The 21012-nt window shown below is 39.5% G+C and overlaps 1 protein-coding gene across 3 annotated transcripts in view; it reads right to left on the bottom strand.

Annotated features, from left to right (window-relative positions):
* Nucleotides 1-21012, bottom strand: part of GABRG3 (gamma-aminobutyric acid type A receptor subunit gamma3) — a 317950-nt gene that overhangs the window by 151464 nt on the left and 145474 nt on the right. For all 3 annotated transcript variants that reach the window (XM_051608626.1, XM_051608625.1, XM_051608627.1), the window contains exons 4-5: nt 7292-7512; nt 4947-5029 (exon numbers count right to left, since the gene is read on the bottom strand). In XM_051608626.1, the coding sequence (XP_051464586.1) occupies nt 4947-5029; nt 7292-7512 (304 nt within the window). The remainder of the gene's footprint in view (nt 1-4946; nt 5030-7291; nt 7513-21012) is intronic.

Raw genomic sequence — 21012 nt, forward strand, 5'->3', positions numbered from 1 at the left:
GCACAGCTCATTCCACAAAAACAGCATTTACTTTTCTAGGCTAGCAGGAACATATTAAAATTGGTGATGACAGCTAGTTCTGTTAGGAAATTAATGGTATGAGGCTCAAAGTACTGATTGCATATCCATAAGAGGTTTCATGTTCAAAGGGGTAACGTTTGATTGAACTGAGTTTATATTTAGAAAGACAGAATATGTTTCCTGCAAGCACTATGTCAGATTTGGATGAGTTTCTTTTCAATGCTTTTCATATTTCCTTCCTTTTTTCTGCAATACTTTGCATGCTTTTCTATGTCACTTTAACAAAAAAACCCCACAGCAAACAAAATCTTGATTTTTAGAAAGCTAAAAGTGGTATGACTGAGTACACTGGACCATCAATAGCTGGAAATTTTTGCTAAAAAACCTTTGTTTCTGAACCTTTGTGTGTCTTTTTAGTGTTTACTGTAAGAACAGCATTCCAGACATGCCTACCTTGTCCTGCCTTGCAGCAAGCAGAGGAGGCTGAAGGGAGACTTCATTCACTCTACAGCTGCCTGAAAGGAGACTGTAGTGAGGTGAATCTTGGCCTCCTCTCCCTACTGACTAGCGATAGGACAAGAGGAAATGGCTACAAGTTTTGCTAGGGGAGGTTCAGATTGGATATCAGGAAAAATTTATTCACAGAAAGAGTGGTGAGGCATTGAACAGGCTGCCCAGGGAGGTGGTGGAGGCACCATCCCTGGAGATGTTAAAAAAACAGGTAGATGTGTTTTTTCAGTAGATGGTTTAGTGGTTAAGGGATGTAGGGTGGATGGTTGGACTTGATGATGTTGAAAGTCTTTTCCAACCTTGATGATTCTATGATTCTATGACTCCTGCAGTAATGGGCAGTTCAGGACACTGTAGGCCTTCTCACTAGGGAAAAGGTAAGTAATTGGCTACAAGAGATGTCATCATTTCTATCTATCTGGTAAGGCCTGAAGCATGGTCTTACAGATTCTTTCAGACCTCAGGTACATGGCAAGCACAGATTCCCACCATGGAGCTTCTTGTGCATAATTTAAGTTAGTTAACCAGATCCTTTAAACAAGGTGCAATTGGTTTGTCAGCTTCATGTTGGTATTGCTGTCATATGCTGTCACCTGAAGGAGTGTCATGAATCTTTAGCACATTAATGGGGAGAGGAGGTGAAGGTTTGTGCTGGGCTGCAAAGATGAACACCTCAAACAATGAACTGGTGTGGGAGAAAACATGTTTACTTTCCTCCCTAATTCAGAAAATCCAGAACATTCAACAGTCCCACCAGTGGCTGACAAAGGAAAACCAAGACCATGTAGGCCAGCTGGAAACCAGTCACATGATGACTCTAATGGAAAAGCCTTCCTTCAAGTAGCTTAGCCACCCAGCCACTTTTGCCTACTCTTTAATTTGAAATGCTCTTTCTCCCTCAGAATACAAAAAAATAAATATAGTGACCATTACTACAGACTGAATTCATTATGCTTAATAATTCCCAATGCCTTTTTCTTCCAATAATTTGTCCAAGCACTTCTGAATCCTTATAAAATTTTAGCACCCACAGTATTCTACAGTAGGAGTTCCACAATTCATTGTGCTCAGCTTCTCATTTCCAGCCTGCATTTTGCTGCGTGTATCTATTTGTTTATTCTTGTGCTGACATCATCCTTCAGACAGAATACCTCCTCTTCCTTATTGATGTTTATGTAAATCCTAACTACCTCAATAAACCAAATTTTATGGCAGAATCCTGAAATTATTTCCACAATGCTCAAATCAGTGCTGAATAGTTAAGGAAGACAGTTTAATATGCTCCTTGAGTACCAAAACTAGCACAGCAGCTTTCTTTGGCTCAGGAGGATAAATTAACCCAAATGAAGAACCAAACTGTCAGACTATTTTAATGCAATTGTATCTCGTATTTTAAAACCATATGAAGAAAAGGTGATTGCATAGAGCAAAATCCATCAAAGCTTGCTACACTGGGATCAAGCCACAGCACTGATTCTTTCTTCACATTCACAGCAAAGCACACATTTGTACCATGCACTGGCATTCAGGCCAATATCGTAGCACCTGTTTGTAAAGAAATCCTGCTTGCCACACATGGTTGATCAAACCAGTCCGGTAAACTGAGTGGGAAAGAGTAGCCACATTGCACAGCAGCCCTGCACTATGCCATTTGGCTCAAGTTTTCACATATGGAGTGTGTTAGGCATACATCTGCATGAGGACAGCAACATACCTACTGCATGCCCTACTATGCCACATCAGTCATCTCATCATGTCACCTGAACCACATACAGAACTTGCACAGAGATTAAACGGCTTTCAAATTATTTACTATAAAAGAGACTAGAGAGCTCCAGGAACAGTACTCAAACAAGATTTTCAACAAGAAGGAGTAGGTAGGTTTTAGTAACCACTGTTATCGCACTGAGATGGTCCCTTTTTTATAAACCACAGTTTTCTCCTTATTCATCCTGGCAACCAGACCAAGTAGAGCTCAGTATTCCCACCCAAGGAATACCAGCTGTCCCCAGATCAACACCAGCATTAGGGTATGAATTTGCTGTCACTAGAGGAAAAGAATCTCAAGACTATTTGAGATTAGTTTCACATTACTGAAATATCAAGGGAAATTTATACAAAAAATAAGAAAGTTCAAATATTGACCTTGTTCTTGCCTGTGTAGAGATGCAGGGAATATTCTCTGAAACGTGTCCTTTTTTGTGCTTGCCTACAACTGTGAAGATTTGTCTGTTTGCCAGAGAACAAATGAAAGGGATGCAGAAGGAAGCAGTGCTGTGCTGTGAGTTTTACAACCATTTTTATTTTATGCAAAGGCATACATCTTGGAATACTTGATCAGCTTGTCCCCTCAGAAACTTGTCCCAGCAGGCAGCAAGAAATCATTCATGCATTCACTCAGCCATTCACTTCATAGGTCCCTCTGAGTGCCATGAATGCCTCTGAGACTGTTATGAATGTAACACTGAAAATACAACTGTTATGAAACAAACACATTGTGCAGGAGACGTCCTACTGTTATAATAGTACGGCTAAAAGTCTTCAAGGAAAAAGAACACAATTCAGTATGAACCTAAAGAAATACACTCTCATTATCAAACCAGTGAAGAAAGTTGACAAAACTATAAAACATTATTTTAATATTCCTCTATGGGATTTTTCTGGCAAGAAACTATAACGAATGCACAGAGAAACTGTGACACATTCAGCTTCTGCTCGATCCCATGTAATCCCCATATCCACAGATGCTAGTATCTGTATGATGGTAACACATGTACGTTTTCATCAGTAGAAGGGCTCTGAGCTAGTAGCTATAAAACAGGAGGAACCTCTGCAAATCAAGCTGCATTGAAGACTTAGCTATGGAGTTGGGCCTTCTGAAGTTCACATTGATATCCTCTCTCTTTAAGTGAAAAACACAGCATAGCTTACTTGCATTCAGCAACTGTCTAGCTATTAGGGAGTGTAAGGTTTGAAATTACTTCCCTATTAGCCCACTTGATTTGGGTATTGTTCCTGTAGGACCTAACAAATGTATATAGTAGGTTTATTTAGGATCTCTGGATTGGCATTTAATTTTTAAGATCACAAACTCCTTTCCCAGTACTTCAACAAATCAAAAGCAGATTGCCAGAAGGTGAGAGCAGTTCTACGCAGTAACTAAAGATAGCTGAGGTGCATACAGTTCAGTGACAAGTGTTTGTTAGCAGGAAAGCTCATTCAGGAGTTATCTGCCTCCTGTTCAGCTGGGTATGAAAACATTCCACATACCTGAATTAAGCACACACTATGTATTTTTGCCCAGGCTCACTTCTGTACATAGATCATAAAAAATGCCCATGCAGTGACTGTGTTTTGGAGGAAAGGGAGATGTTTACACTGACTGATTTAAAAAAACAACAACATAACAAAACAACATTTTCCTGGGGAAAAATAAGAACACACCATTGATCAGCTGAAATACAAATCTGGTTTCTGATAGAGGTTCACTGTATACTATTCATAAATGGAAATCAATACCATAATATAAAGACAGCATATCTGTTATGTAGATATTAAATGATGCTATTCTTCTGTCTTTTTTTAAGAGATGATGGAGAAAATGTTATTTTCAACACAGAAAGACAAAACAATACATTTCTCATTCAGTTTTGGAAAACACAGGTCCTCAGACTTTGAGCATATCAAAAGGAAAATCCTTAGTGCAGACTCTTTGAAAATGTTTGTAAAACATTGGCATTGTGTCATTTTGAATGACAGAACTGCAGGTGTACCCATATACTGAAGCTTTTTCAAATGAACCATCATGAAGATCACTTTTCCCCACAGTATTACTGGACATCAGGGTTAACTCACCTGACTTCTGTTTTCCATCCATTTCACTGATGTGTTTGATTTGCCTATGAGAAAGGGTTTTAATAGACCAACAGCACTACCTACAATACAACACTGAGACTACTGGACAAGCTCAGCAATAAAAGGGAAATGAGATTTACAGTAGCCACACCATTTACTTCTATTATGGAACAGAGAGGCATAACCATGTCGCTTGCTATAAACTCAGATGCTCAGATGTTGCTGGGCTTGTCCCCAAACTACGCACTTCCACAAGAAAATGGCAATTTCTATTCTCATTTGCATGTCACATAATTATGTAGATTAACATAGCACAGACTGCTATAAGTATCTGCTCCTGATGAGAGAGTGACTATAGCATCAACTAAAACAGCTGGTTCTGACAAAAATTACAGGGTAAATCTACATGGCATAAGTCCGTTGTCCACGAGTGCTAAAGAGGAAATAAACAATTCCCTGAATGTTTAAGCCAAACTAAACTTCTATACCTGTTGTGGAATGGTTGAACAACCTGACAGAAATCAGAATATACAACAAAACAGCATCAAAGCACTACTTACAGCTAGAGAATATCAGAGGACATGAGTGTTCATCCATTGGGAAATTGTGCAGCTGCAGCTGGCACTCAGCATTGATGGTAAGCCTAGAGAGAAACCAAGTGTCTGTTACTACAGATCTGCACAATGAACAGTCAGAGGAGGAGGCAGAGTAACCTTAGGCATCATGCAAGAGCACCCTGACATCTCTTAAGTAAGGCCAGAAAGGACTGTATTTGAAAATTGTACATTAGCTTGATCCAAGCCAATAAAAATTATCTAAAAACACAAACAACTTTAGACACATCATTAAGAGTTTCTTGATGCAAAGAAATCTGTGCATGTATTTTTCTCTAGACAATTCAGTCTTGAAGGACATGGGATGGAAAAAACTGCTCTTTAGAAAAACAAAAGGAAATATGGTTGATGTGGTCCACAAAACTAAAATCTTACAAAGAATCTTATAAGGAACATTCTCCTCATTCATTTATAGTGCAAACTTAAAATCTTTCAGTCATTTTAGGCTGTCTCTAAAAAATTTAATAAATGCCTGTATGACATTCTCAGTTGTATAGATGTAACAAACAGATCAGCAGAAAGCTTGTTTTAAGTAATATCCCTAACAAAAAGGACACTATGAACGGATTTGATTTTAAATTTACTGTTAAAAAATGGATACTCTTCAGTCTGATAGCTTACAAAGTAAATCTATTTACTGAAGTAGATGCCATTTAGTGCTAGTTCATTATACATTCTTTTTCAGGACATTGACAATTAATTGCATGCCTGAATTTATGTAGCAAGTGTGGGGCATGAGGGTTTTTTGTTGGCTTCTTTTTCTGCTTTTGGTTTTTAAACTAATTTCAAACCTGACAAACTGGATGAGGAAAGGTTTGTGTCTCAGATCTAGGATGGCACAGAGAAAACCACTGTCTTGAAGAATGCCACCAGTGAGGAACTTAACAGTGTTTTTGAACTGACACTAGAAGAGGATTTGCAGTGCTATATAATAGGAGTGCCTTCAGGCAGGGAAAAGGAAGGAAAGGCATAGCATGATGGAATCTTGCACATTTTCTCCTCAATACAGAACACTCATCAACACCTGACGCTACCAGGACCTACAGTAGTTACCATTCCCATGTGATACCAATTCTATGTGCTCACTTAAGTCAGATAAATTGTTTTTGAATTAAACAACGTTAATCAATGAATAATGATCCTTTTAACAGCTCCTTCTATGTTAAAAAGGAGGCTGATCTGAGTGGGTCAAAAGGATTCAAAACATCTTTCAAAAACTAAAAATTATGATTCAAACAATCCACTGGGTCAAGAATTAAGCCTTTTTTAGCTGTTTTAGACAAAAAAAATTGTAGTCCATGCAACTAAAAGTTTATTTAGTCATCAGTACGTAAGTGTAACTACTATGAGGTAGATACTTAACTTGCCCTGAAATACTGAAAGACTTAAGGGAAAAAATAAGAAAAAACCCAACAACCCAACCAAGAAGGTATTGGAGTTGACATCCTAATCACCAAAGTGTTTAGCTAAAGGCTACTGAAATAAGCAAGAGCTCTGTCACAGTGGAGCAAGCCTAAGAGAAGGGCACTAAAAAAGTCAGTAGCATTTCCAGCTGTTTGATTTATTTCTTATTGTTTGCCAAAGACTTGCTATTGGAGTGCAACTGCAATTACAAGTATGACAAAAATATGTTGTTGCACTGAGAGGGCTGAACACAACCACTGAAGAAAATGTAGTGTGAAAGGGATGTTTCTGAAAAAGTTTGCCCTGTAGAATACAGCTCATGGCAAAACTCTCTTCTGAGCTCCTCATCTCTTCCGTAAGTAAACTCACATTTTGATTTCCACAGGCTTTTTTTAAAATGCAAATATATACAGTATTTCTAGTACCATGCAGCTGATGGTATCACAAAGATTAGAAAACTCAAAAAGCCTTTCCTCTGGCAATTCACCCTTGTGATGAGATGTGATGACTATCTTTCAGCATTACTTATTTGAAGAATGAAGTCGTGGTATTAGCATGAATCTAGATTCCTGCCTCTAACTGTGATTAGAAAGGTTTCTGGCAGGTGGGACTACGTGCTCCTAATTTTATTATAAATACTAAAAAACCCAGCTTCTACAATTTAGACAGACCTCTTTCCAATTCTCAATGTTTCTTTTTTAGAAAGGCAAGACTTTGGTTTTTAAATGTGGCAGTATTTACAGCTGAGTATTTCAGTATTTGTCAAGCATGGCCAGGTAAACATTGGGAAAAAAACAGCAGAGAAGAACAAAGATACCACTGAAAATTATTGCTACTATGCCAGAAGGAGGAGAAGCTTTCAGCCCTGCACCTCACAGAGTGCTCACCTGAGGGTATACAAGATCTTGCCATCATTCCATATGCGCAGGAGCTGGTTGGGGGTGGTGATCCAGTGAGCCTCTGCTGTCTTTGAGTTACGGAAGATTGTGTCTGGGATCCAGATCAAGCCAACCATGTTGCTGTTCAGAGTCAGGATCTTCATGGTGCTGTTGAAGCGCAGACGGCTGTCTGTCCACGTCTGGGCAAAAAATATATCAATTTGATATTCCTGCAATGAAATCATGATATGTAAATTGAAATCAGTTCCAAAATTCCCACTGCTATTTGGTGTGTGATAAGGTCTATCCAGATGTAGAACAGCTGGATACATTCAGGCCAATGAAGCTATGTTTTCTTTTTTTACTGAGTGAGGAAATAATGATTTTTCCTTTTTTATCCCCCCTCTAGCTACTTTAGAAAACAGGCCAAACTTCTCACTTGCCTTGGTCTTGTGCTAAAACAATTTCTGCACTCACGTGTTCTTTTTGATTATCTCTGAAAAGTGACAGCTACAAGGCACAGTTTGTCTAAGGGAAAACTGATAAAAGATGAACAGGAGCAACACACATCAGCTGGAGAATGGTAACCCCCCTGATTGTGGCAATGCATTTTTTGGGTAGGGAAGGTTGTATAAATTCAGTAAATTAATTGTTCTGTTTGTTACCATTTGTTCAGCCACTGGTTTTTAGGTGACACTACAGCAGAAGTGAAAAGGCATGTTTGTGCTGCTTTAATTGCTCATGTACTCCAAAGGCTAAGAGCTGAACGGTCACAGGCTTATTGCCCTAAATAAGCTAATATTGTCATTTACATGAATCTCATCCTTTCTTTCACTCCATGTTTACTGCTGTGTTTCTGTAGGCAAGCAGTCATAGTAGGTAAACAGAGAAATTAAAATACACATGGACAAATCAGACAAAATTATATAGGTCAATGTACAAACACACTGATTTCTACATTTAATACTCCATGGAAGAAACTGTGTAAAAACCAGTATTTAAATTGAGAATTCTAGCCACTGGAGGCTGGGAAAAGTCCCTTTTGCTTTGCTTATATTTGTCTTCCTCTTTCCAGATGGCTCTACCTGTGAACCCTGTGGGAATGGCCATCTGCCTGTGTCACGAAAGACGAGTATGACAGGCCTGGTCCCATCCATGACAGGGATGCTTGCCATTGTGACACAAAGCTTATGCTCTACAACACAGGCGAATACAGGGGCTGGGGATAATCCAGAGGAAAACATATCCTCAGGCCCCCTGATAGATGCAGCCTTGGTATATATGAACAAAGGGCAATTAAGGCTGTATGGAAAGTCTGGCATGCCTTTGTCATTGACAACTCTGGATTTGTTTTTATTTTAGTTTTGGTTTTCCATTCCAAGTTTTCAAAGGAAAGGTTTAAGAAAAAAAAATGTTATTATACAAACAGTATGTTTTGGGCTTGTTGTGTTTTTTTTTTAATAGGTGGAAGAGCTTGTAGTTTTAACTGAAGACAAGGTTTTTGCTAAGAGCCATCTGGTTCTTACTCACTATTACATTTTTGGCAGGCCACCCTTCCAAAGCTGATACTGTAACACCAGGAAATCTAATTCACTGACACTGTAGTCCTAGTCCAAAACATAATCTGAGCCTCTCATCTCTAGAAGACAAATGATCACTAGGTGCATAAGTGGTGTCAGCATGTATCCAAATAGCAGGTAACAGATCACCTTAGGAATTAAAGCCCACCCATCAAAGGCATTAAGAACCATTTTTCTTCATAGCCAATCTCACTGCCATTTTTCATTGTATTATTAACTTTATTTTCTCAGGGAAGCTGACAATTTGAAGCTGAAGAGACTTTTCTTTTTTCTCAGTGAGAACAGTTGCACATCTCCACACACTTAAAGGATGCAATGTGATGTACACAGCATACCCCTTATTATTCAAAAAGGACAGCCTTAATTCACCAGATTTAAGATTATAAGAGTGCTGATCTTGTCTCTTTACAATCACCTGTATCACTGTAGCCCTTGAAAGTCCAGTGACAAGAATTTGGCACATTTATCTTCTGTAGAGAGGAAAATGCCAGACATGTCTATGGGTTTCTCCAAATGCTGAGTGAGTAGAGTTGCTTTTTTTAGTTCACATGTAAGAATCAGTATTTATAGATTCAAAGACCATTTGTACACAGCTGACGAATGACAGAGCTGTCTTTATTTAAAGGACAAGTTTTTGCATGATATTCATATTTTCGGTTATTTTATGTGAATGCTTTATTTTGACTAAATTTAAAAGCAGCCACAATTCCCTTCCAGTATATTGCACCTATCTGATGACAGTTAGGATTTTAGAATTTAGGACATTTAGGATTTTTACCAAAAGAAAGGAAAGAAAGACCTTGAGCTCTGTAATACAGTGTCCTGCTAAGGTACTATAGCTAGATCTGAGCAAAGTGGGCACCAAGAGCAGTAGAGATTTATCACTGTCATTTACATCCAGGTAAAATACTCTGGCTGAGAAACAGATAACACCAGCTTAGAAGCCAGGCCATGCTAACACCACTGTCCTACTCCCATTTTACATCTTCTTTACTTATTACTTTAACTAGAACATGCCACCAAGGTCATTACTCAAAATATCTCTGCAATGGGCCACTGAAACTCCATTCAAAAGAAAAACATTTCAACTCAAATGAAATGGTTCACGGATAATCTGAGTTATTTAGTTCTTTAAAAAATGCATTTTTATTTCTGTGAACTTAGGTCATAAAAAGCTAAGCAACATTTTTATAGGGAAAGTCAATCAAAGTTGTTTGAAATTAGTTGCATTGACTTTTTCAACACTCTACCCCAAATTTTTTATTTAAAGTATTTACAACCTTCAGTCAGAATGCACAAACTACAAAACAACATTTTCCCCATAAAATAAATGTACATTTCCATTTAAAATCTGAATTGCAATCTCATCCTTTTTTTCCTCGCCATTAATCCTTTTTGGAAGTGAATGTTAGATCAGCACATCCTTTATATTAATCTTTGGAATTGCTTCAATCTTCACCACACAGATAATAGGGACGAAATTTGTATGTTCTCTCTATTAGGAAGGGACAGAGGTCACTTTCAAAACTGGCACTCAGTTCCTCATTTCTAATGGAGCTAAGCCTGTGCACACTTGAAGAAAATCACCCTTATCTCCACTCACACCAGATACTCCCAGTGAAGTTGACAGCTCCCCTATGTTGCTTTGCATAAAGTAGGTACAGTGATTTCCAACATACAACATCCAACAAGAAACTGCCAGAAGAAAAGTTTCTTTGTTGGTCTCATATATGGGTCAATATGATAAAGGAATGCTTTTCATTTGCTAGCTAATATCTGCCATTTTAGATCTTTATGAAATGGTTGCACTTGGAGAATTCCGGTAGGACATCAGGTTTCAGTGAAATAATCACAGAACCACAGAATCCTGGTTAGAAAAGACCATGGAGCCCAACCATTAACCTAACTCTACTGAGTCCAGTGCTAAACTATGTCCATAAGCAACACATCTACACATCTTTTAAACACCTCCAGGGATGGTGATTCAGCCACCTCCCTGAGAAGCCTGTTCCAGTGTTTCTTCTAAAATCCAACCTAGACCTCCCCTAGCAAAATTTGTGGCCACTTTCTCTTTTCCTATCACTGGTTACATGGGAGAAGAGATCAACCCCCACCTCATTACAACCTCCTTTCAGGTAGCTGCAGAGAGCAAGGAGGTTTCCCCTTAGCCTCCTCTTCTGTTGTCTAAACAACCCCAGTTCCCTCAGCTGTTCTTGTATGACTTGTTCTCCAGATCCTTTACAAGCTTCATCACCCTTCTCCGGACCTGCTCCAGCACCTCAATGTCCTTCTTACAGTGAGGGGCCCAGACCTGCACACAGTGCTCGAGGTGCAGCCTCACCAGTGCCGAGTGCAGGGGCATTATCACTTCCCTACTCCTGCTGGCCACACTATTCCTGATGCAGGCCAGGATGCTGTTGGCCTTCTTGACCACCTGGGCACACTGCTGGCTCATGTTCAGCCACTGTCAACCAACATCCCCAGGTTCTTTTCTGCTGGGCAGCTCTCCAGCCACCCTTCCCCAAGCCTGTAGCATTGCATGGGGTTGTTGTGACCCAAGTGCAGGACACGACATTTGGCCTTGTTGAACCTCATACAATTGTCTTAGGCCCTATCTAGCCTCTCCGGATCCATCTGTAGGGGTTTCCTACCCCCAGGCAGATCAACACTCCGACCCAGATGAAACAAAATCCCAGAAGTCTAATGATATTCCTTATGTTCTGTTCTACCACCACACCAGAAATGTTATTAATATCCTTCTGATTCTTTCTTTTCCTTTTAAATTTTTGTCAGTAAACAATTATTACTGTAACAAACACAAGAAGCAATAAAAAACCTCAACATTATCAATAAAACATCTTCCCAGCAGCATAAAGGTTAAATTGTGTATGCCATGAAATAGTGCCAATGTTCAGTAAAATGTTCTGACAATAAGTTTTCTTGTCTTACAGGCACATAATTTGCCAATGTACCAAAACACACTCAAGATTTTCCTACTTACACCACATACTCACACTGTGTCTCAATGCATTAACTGAATCTACACTTCAGAGCAACAACGTTTCCAAAAAGAAGATCTTCTAGAAAAGAAATAAGGGCCAACCCTAAGGTGAAGAATAGGTCTACACCTCAGTATGAAGGGAGTGGCTGGAGAGCTGCCCAGCAGAGGGACCTGGGGGTGCTGATTGACAGGAGGCTGAACATGAGCCAGCAGTGTGCCCAGGTGCCCAAGAAGGCCAACAGCATCCTGGCCTGCATCAGGAATAGTGTGACCAGCAGGACCAGGGAGGTGATCCTGCCCCTCTACTCGGCCTTGGTGAGGCCCCACCTTGAGCACTGTGTGCAGGTTTGGACACTGTAGTATAGGAAGGACACTGAGGTGCTGGAGAGGGTGCAGAGAAGGGCAGCTGGGCTGATTAGGGGTCTGGAGAACAGGTCTTCTGAGGAGAGGCTGAGGGAGCTGGGGCTGTTCAGCCTGGAGAAGAGGAGACTGAGGGGAGACCTCATTGCTCTCTACAACTCCATGAAAGGAGGTTATAGTGGTGTGGGTGCTGGCCTCCTCTCCCTAGAGACCAGCGACAGGATGAGAGAAAATGACCACGTTTTGCTAGGGGAGGTTCAGATTGGACATTAGGGAAAAATTTTTCACAGAAAGCATGGAGAGGCATTGAACAGGATGCCCAGGGAGGTGGTGGAGGAACCATCCCTGGAGGTGTTAAAAAAACAGGTAGACGTGGTGTTTCAGGAGATGGTTTAGTGGCTAGTGGTTGTAGGGCAGACAGTTGGACTTGATGATCTTGAAGGTCTTTACCAGCCTTGATGATTCTACAGTCAATCCAGCAGTGAACTATTTGCTATGCAGCTGTGTAGGAAAGAATGGATTGGAAACACCTTGAAAGTGCCATGGTTTGAGGCATCTGTAGTCACAGGGAAAAACACATTTTTTCCACCAAGTCTTTCACTGTTTTCTCAGTCACAAGAGGAGCTAGCGTCGTGTTGGCAATACATGAAGCTTTTCTCTGAGCATGATGTATCATTTTAGCTGTGGGTTAACCCTGGAAACTATAATTTAATTTGCTGTCACATTGGGGTGATCTATTTGAATTACTGTGGATAATAGTATGGTATGCTTTTGTTGCTTCTGCTGCAACCTTCTCATTGTCTGCATTTTCACAATTCCTCACAACAACAGTAACAACATCAACAATGTCAGGAGTCCTGACCTTAGAAAAAAATAAAATAATTTCTTGCATGACACTTTCCAGGTTCTTACTATTGCCTATCAGACAATGCATCAGCACCCCACGACTTCATTCTCCTATATTGTTAGAAGCCTTTGGGCAACGATTGCTGTATTTTCAGATCAATTCAGAATTATTTCTCAAACTCTTCCAAAACATTTATTTTCATTGTAGAGTCTATATTTTGATTGGTGATGGAGTGAGACCATCTTTGATTAAATTTATGGCTGGGATTTGTGTGGCTGGCATTTAATCAACTAGAAATTAGAGTCCAGTTTAGATAACTATCATTCTGTGCCATCTGCAACCCTTGTATATCATGCCAACACACCACAAACACTGTTCCTATAAGCCTGAAATTAGTCTAATAAATTGTGTAAGGAATAAGAATCTCCTTTAGCTACCAAAAAGCTTGACTTCACCAAAGTGGGCAATCCTATTTGAAGTTTTAAACTCTTCTGGAAATAAGTTTTAAACTTCATTTTTATATTTCAGTCCAAACAATTCAGTATGAATTATGCTTAAAAAATTAATTATGGTAGAACCCTTTATATGCAGTGTCATGGAAATATTAAGCATTATGGTCTAATATTAGGACATGGGATAGGGCTGTTAAAGGAAACAGGACAGAAATGGCAGTAAAATTCTGAAGGGCTGGAGTCGCTCTCTTTCTGCACTCAACCTTAATCCATTGGTGAACATGCCCAGAAATACTCTTTTTTTATGCCCTTGTCATGCTCAGATTAAATTGGGTTTTAATAGGAAATGTCCCAAGCATTAAAGTGACACCAGACATGTTTGTTTATTTATTCTGCAATTTGGTGCACTTGAATAACATTGAGAGGGTAATCTTTTCAGAGTTTGAAGTTCATTTTCAATCAAACAATATTTTTTCCAGCCTAACTCACTGCCAAAAGGAAAGTTTAATCAACAACTGAATTGCCAAAGATTACTCTGCAAAGTGCTCTCTGAACAATTCAGTCACCCTTTTAGTTGCTTGGCAAATGAGTGAAAGAAGAAATACTCCCTGAGATACAGGATGAGTGGTTCCTGAATGAGAACATTCACGTGCCTGATACCAAAACACAGTGAGTAACTCCGGGGAACACAGCCCACCTTTAGCTTCCCTGATTTGTCCTACCTTACCCTGGGTAAGAGGGCTAGAAGGAGGAGATAACTGTCCTTTGTTTAGGTGTACATCTTCTGAATAGGCTTTTCATCATTCAAAGAGGTACAGGCCATGCTCATGGCTACTTTTGATCTTGATGGAAATAAATAATCCCACAGCAATTGCTGCATGATGTATGCTGTTTGTTCCCTAGATTGCGTGGTGTATAGATCATTAAAAAGCCAGGAATTGTGGCAATTCTAGGAGAGCTCTGGAATGCTCTTAGCATTACTCCTCCACAGATATTGCTTGGTTTTGCACCATCTGTGGAAATTCATTCTAGTCTCAAAAACTGATAAAAGATAAAAATCTCTCAGATATCTGTAGGAAGGAACTGGAAATAGTTGGATCATCTACCATTTTCTGGTGAAGCCATTTTGAATTCTACATTCTCTTATTTTGTGGAAAGAATGCAGAAAGAAATAAATCAACCTTGCTGGAGAAAACCTGGTAAAAGAGAGAGTGTATTTCAAATTCAGTGTATGTTCAAAAGCCTTGTGGTATCATCAAGACCTACACAAGCCTTATGTGAGGACAGTATTTCTCATACCTCACGTGTCCTGATAGTTTGCCTTGCTTTCAGCACAGCTTGGGAGTAGCACCATTAGGGGTGCCTGTAACTTTCCCTGAAGAAGTTCAGTGTGGAGCTTCATGTCTTCAGAGGCTGCTCAGGAGCCAGATGGGGGGTAATTTGTTTTACACTACATACAACACTGGGGTTTAGGGGCTTAGGGACGGCATATTGTGGCTCACCTTCCCTTCCTCTATGAGCCTCATTTGTTTCCACTCTCTGTGCTCCGGCTCCTCCTCCTACCTCTGTTACTACTAGTCTCTCAGAGGTAAGAAAGCTCAAGAAACACTTCCCACTTCCGAGCTTTTTTCCTTTCTTAATCTGAGTTTACCTTACCCAGCAGCATTGAGACCATATCTTCAAAAGACCCCTAAAATAAATATGCAAAACAAGTCACAGAATAATTAGGTTTACAGTGGTAGTAAAAGACAAATTTGAAAAATTTCCAAACTGCTTTCTGTCTAGAAATACTCAGAGTAACTTGCTCTTTTGTGAGAATTTGCTTTGATACTTTCATAAAGTTACAAGGATGATGGAAACATGGAGAAAATACAATGAAAGAAGCAAAGTCAACATTGAGATTGTCCCCATGGATATATAAGGCTGTTCAGGTTAACACTGGCAAAATATTTCAGCACGAAATCACAACTGTCTCTACAGATGGACACAGAGTAAAAAAAAAAAAAAAATAATAAAAAAAAAAAATCTTATCTCAGCAGGAGTCTTGGAGTAGGAGGATGGAAGTTTGCTTTTTCACTATACCACTGCCTTCCACCTGCTTTAGAAGATGATTTCACTGATTTCTTGCTATTAAAAAGAGTGAAAGACAGCTAACCTCACACTAAAAAATGCAACTGTCATGTAGCTTTTCCTTTCTCTGAGAAAACATTTATCTGTCTCACTGTGCCTATTTTGGCTCCAGTCCTGCCATATTCCAAGTAACTTTTTACAGCTAAATGAAGGGCTGGACATAATTGTCTTGGTGCATCCCCAGAGATCCCTTCATGCCTCTTCCTCACTCTGCACTGATGGATTAACCTCTTTGGTTTGATCAACTATTCCACCATCAGAAACACAGCATTTAACTAGAATGAATGCATCCCATTTTAGAAAACCAGTTGTAGATCTATTATCTTCTCTTCCGTTTTGGTGGAAGACTCTTTGCTCTTCCTGAATATCACTGCTTCCCATTTTTGGGACTCCTCCTTGTCTTCGGTTTCTCTTAGAGCATTCCCAAAGACATCTCAATTGCTATGGTCATGCCAAAACTGCACTTCCACAGCCCCTTCTCTTGATGTGTCAAGGGTAGGCTACATACCCTCTTGTAGTCAGGGCCTGATGAGAAGCTCTGTCTGTGATGAGCCATAATTATATGCTCTTAAACTGAGCTACTTTAGAAGAAGAGATGTCCAAAGCAAGCAAGGAACTTGTGGGGGAAGTACAAGCGGGTGATATGTGGCACTGGGCTGACTTATGGTCACTGTTATCTGGTGGGCACTGTAGCTCAAAAGGCTAATCAGAATAGCAAGATTGGTGCTGCAAGAAATAATGTTGCTGGGACTGACAGAGCCAGCACAGTGCCCACTCTGACCTGTAATTTAAGGTTTTATTAAGGGTTTTATTTGAGAGGCACAGCAAGAGAGAAGAGGTTGGAGACTGCAAAAAAATTCAAGAAAAAAATAAATCAAGTAAATAAGTAACAGTGAGTGCAGGAACTATATCCTGTATCCATAAATGATGCACAAAAAAGTCAACTGTGCACACAGTAGTAGAAAAAGCTCATTTGTAAAACCCCTAATTTGCATTTGAGTGAAATGCAAATGTTTGTCCCTAAAAATGAAAACGAGACTGTTATACCACAGAGGCCTGGAGAGACACTCCAACAAGAGTCCCAGCTAGGCTCAAGCCTCTCTTGCTCTTGGCCTCCAGAGGAGCCAAGGCAGCCCTGCACCCTTCTGCACTGCTGGCTCAGACAAAACCAGACCCTTCTCTGCTTCTGCATTACTAGAAGCATGCTTTGACAGGAGACTGAGACTCCATATTCAAAATACACAGCCCCTAAGACTGCTGGCTGCCTTTAGCAGACTGAGCCTAGCCTTCCTGCATTTCCAAGCTGAGGATCCTCTGGTTCACTGCTTAACTCTTCAGAGGAAAATACAGCAGGCAAATGTCTTTAGGCTTCATCTAGGCATCACAACACAAGCACTGGGACATTTCAATAGGGTAGGCATCTGGAGGCCTATTCTTCCTCAGTTTCTTCACCTCTTGGGCATTTTTTTTTAATTTTTCTTGTTTTCTGAGTGGCTCCAAGGTAAGCCCTAGGCTCCACTCATCCAGGTCGTTTCCTACCAAGCCTTCTCGGTTTAAATGGTTTGACATTCAAATGTGCTGTCCCCCTTTCATACCATACTTTTCAAGGCAAAGTTTATAAAATTCTAGCTCCCCCTAGATTTCAGTCTCATTTCAGACTCTCATTAAATCACTTAGTGACACCAGTAACTTCATTTTCTCTAGTCTGGGCGAAAAGTGGCACCAGATGAAATAGCAGATGGCTGATTGCCATTCACTGGGCCATTCAGTGATAGAAATTCCAGGAGCCCAGGCTGTTCCTATCAGTTTTAAATGAGCACATTCCTCTTATACTCACAAACTCCTCAGCCTCCAGTTGGAGAAATTCAAAAGAAGCCTACCAGAAAATTTCAATACCTGATACCATTAAAAAAAAGAACACAAAAAAATGAAAGAAACAGGAAATTGTAAGATCTGTCTTGCAAAGCTCATTAGGGGAAATGAAATACAGTGATGTAATAATGTGTAAGACAAACTCCCTAACACAGTTTAAACTCACTCCCTAACTCAACATTTCTTCTAGCACTGCAGGATTAATAACTGATACTGGAATATTGTTTTTTACTCTGTATTAGAAAGAATAAAAAGTAATTCTGCTACTACTTGTGAACTGGCTATACTGTCATCAAACGAAAGAGATTAAAATGGGTGTAGCTTGTGTGGGAAAAATACTTTCTCTCCAGTGTAGTTTCACTGTCTAACTAGAAATTACATAGGTAATATAGATAGGTGATAACATAGGCACTCCTGGTACGTTGTGCCTAAATTTCACAGAATCACAGACTGGTCAGGGTTGGAAAGGACCTCTGAAGATCATCTAGTCAAACACCACTGCTAGACCAGGATCACTTACAATAGATCACACAGGAGCATGTCCAGGCAGGTTTTTGAATGTCTCCAGAGAAGAACCCCTCTGGGCAGCCTCTTCCAATGCTCTGTTACTCTCACAATAAAGAACTTTTTCCTTATGTTTAACTTGAACCTCCGATGTGCCAGCTCGTGCCAACTGCCCCCTCTCCTGTCATTGGACACTGCGGAAAAGAGACTGGACCCACCCTCTCACTTGTCCTTTAGATGTTTAGAAGTGTTTAGAAGATCCCCTATCAGTCTCCTTCAGGCTAAACAGACTAAAAAACTCATCTCTAATTTGACAACAAGTTATGCCAAGACAGGAAAAAAGCATATCTCTTTTCTCTGGCAGTTTTCTATTTCACTGTTATTCTCTATAATAAATTTCATAGTGCCCAGCTGTGAAGTTTTGCTAAAAGAGTTTCATGAGACAATTCATAATACACATTTCAATTGCCTACGAAAGGGAAAAGTTATTACAGCAGTTTCAATACCAAAAACTAGTCCATTGTGAACAAGATGAAAGAAGTGGACATACTTTTTGCTAACAGAACCCTGTGTGAATCCTTACTGTTTAATTTCTTAGCAAGACAGTAAGAATGAAACAAAGGACACAAAGTACAAATTGTTCTAAACAGATTCTTTTCATTCTTTAAATATGGAATGAAAGCCATAGAAAAGATGGTTAAACTTGTTCTGTAGGCAATATTTGCATGAAAAATATACTAAAGAATGTGAGAATTCTTGAAAGTGGCATCAAAAAAGTGTATTTCTAATTATGCATTTTTTCAAAAGCAAGCATCAGTCCTAGCTGATAAATACATATAAGTCAGCTGTTATGAGAGTGAACAAAGCTGGAGGAGCAATCCTAATGCAGTTTATCTCTAAACTCATAAAGAACACTCATCGGAGTTGCAAAATGGCCACCTGCATCAACTTCAGGTATTAGAATTTAATGACCTTCACAATTAAAGTGGCATTTTCAGACTGGGAGAAATCAACGATCAAATATTAAACCAAAGAATTTACTAATGTGAACCTTTATTTGAGGTTCTTTTCATCTTGTTCTTATTACAACACATAGATTTAGGAGTGCTTCAGAAATTAATGAGAATGAGCAACCACAACAGCAAACATGGGAACTGTTCTACCTGATGTTACGTTCTTTGATAATAAGCCAACACTAATAACTCTGTAATGACAAAAAAAAACACCTGTTGAAGTTCTATAAATAAAAAAAAAAAAAAAAAAGGCTTCAAGGCCACAAACTCTGGACAGTTGCCAGTGCTGGGTCAATGTATCTCAAATTAAAGAAAGCTGATTGCATTTTAAAGAATGAAGACTAAATTTGCATCTGATTGCTTTTTCCAAAGCATGACAGCCTTCATCTAGGTGAGGGTCAGAAAAAGCAGGTGGACATTCCTTAAAGCATTTATGTATCCAAATAATAATTTTAACAGCTCTAAGAAGCTTAACTTCATGAGAACAACTCAGGAAAGCTCTGACCAAATTTGCTGAGGTGCTTCAGACATCTTAAATGCCTAAAGATACGCTATGGAACAAGCTCATCAGAGTCCTTGTTAGTTGAGGTGACAGGTGAATCACCTGAGGAGACAGACTGAAGGGCCTGAGGTGATAGATGAGCTGACAAGTCATAGCCAGAGAGGTTTGAACTCTGAACTCCCACATTTCAGAACAGAGTATTTTTGGGTGCAAACGGTGGGAGAATTGGGTTCTGGACAGCAGCATATTTCAGGCCTTCTGTTCAAGATGTGCCACTGCATCTCCAGAAAGTTAAGTTTCATATAACCAGGAGAACAAGACAATAAAGATTGCTTTGTCTGCTATCTACTGCTACCGGCAATGGTAGCTGAAGAGTGAGAGACAAGCAAAAGTTTATGCCCTTCACACCAGACAATTACTGGATAGAAAAGAAAAATTACATGCTAAAGGTTTGTCTTTCTATTTCAGTTCTCCACTCCTGGCTAAGTAAAGCACTTTCTGGCTATGACTTCAGTTTCACAGAGGTGTTTAGGGCTAAGCAAAAGACGGTGATTCAAAGCACGCCCTCTTCCACCAAATGTAGTTTTTGTTAATTTACATACCCCAGAACTCAGAACAGTTCCTGTTATAAATAATGAAATGGGAAATTAATCTCAGAACTTTCCTGGTGTTTGGGTGGGCTGGGAGGCAGTCAAGGGTATGGATTACGTTCCCAGAGACAAATGATGAATGCCCAAGCCTGGAATGAATGCCACAGCTCTGAAGACCTCTAATTTCAATTTGACATAGATCAGGAAATGTAGCAGAAAAAGGGCACATTTATACCACACTTTGAAAGTTTCCACAACATTTTGGAAATCAATTATTTCTCCCAACAAAGGCTGAAAAAATATTCAAGCCAGTTGAGTAGAACTTGATATTTTATAAAGTTCAGACATATTTTTTACAGAGAAAACTAAAGAAATTAGAATTAAGGGCACAAAGCTGATGTGACCTTAAGATACATTTACGTGGGTGAGAACTCTGAAGTTGAATAAAAGATAATGTAATCAAAAGGCAAATGGCCTAAACTGATCAAGATGAATAGCAAGCAAATGGAAGTAAATTATCAAAGTATAACACCTCCCGCCACAGACAGCATCTATGTTAGAAGTATATTAATAACCTGAAGCATCATCTCCACTCCTATCAGAAACCCAAATATTAAATCTATTAATCACAAGCAAGCCTCTGCTTCTTCCAGAAATATTTTCATATATGCACCCAAGTGACTTGTACTCTACACATTGATGGGTAATGAAAGATTATAATGAACATTAGGAAACACATGGGCAATTCAGCATAACGTTGGTCTAAATTATATCCCCAGAATGGTAATGCTAAAAGCTCAAAATCTGGGAGTTAAACAAGGTCCAGTTTAGATACATTCATTAGGAAATGCAGTTCTGTTATGTGATTTAGAGGTTTTG

This window comes from Apus apus, chromosome 1 (assembly GCF_020740795.1).
Source record: "Apus apus isolate bApuApu2 chromosome 1, bApuApu2.pri.cur, whole genome shotgun sequence".
Classification (NCBI taxonomy): Eukaryota; Metazoa; Chordata; class Aves; order Apodiformes; family Apodidae; genus Apus; species Apus apus.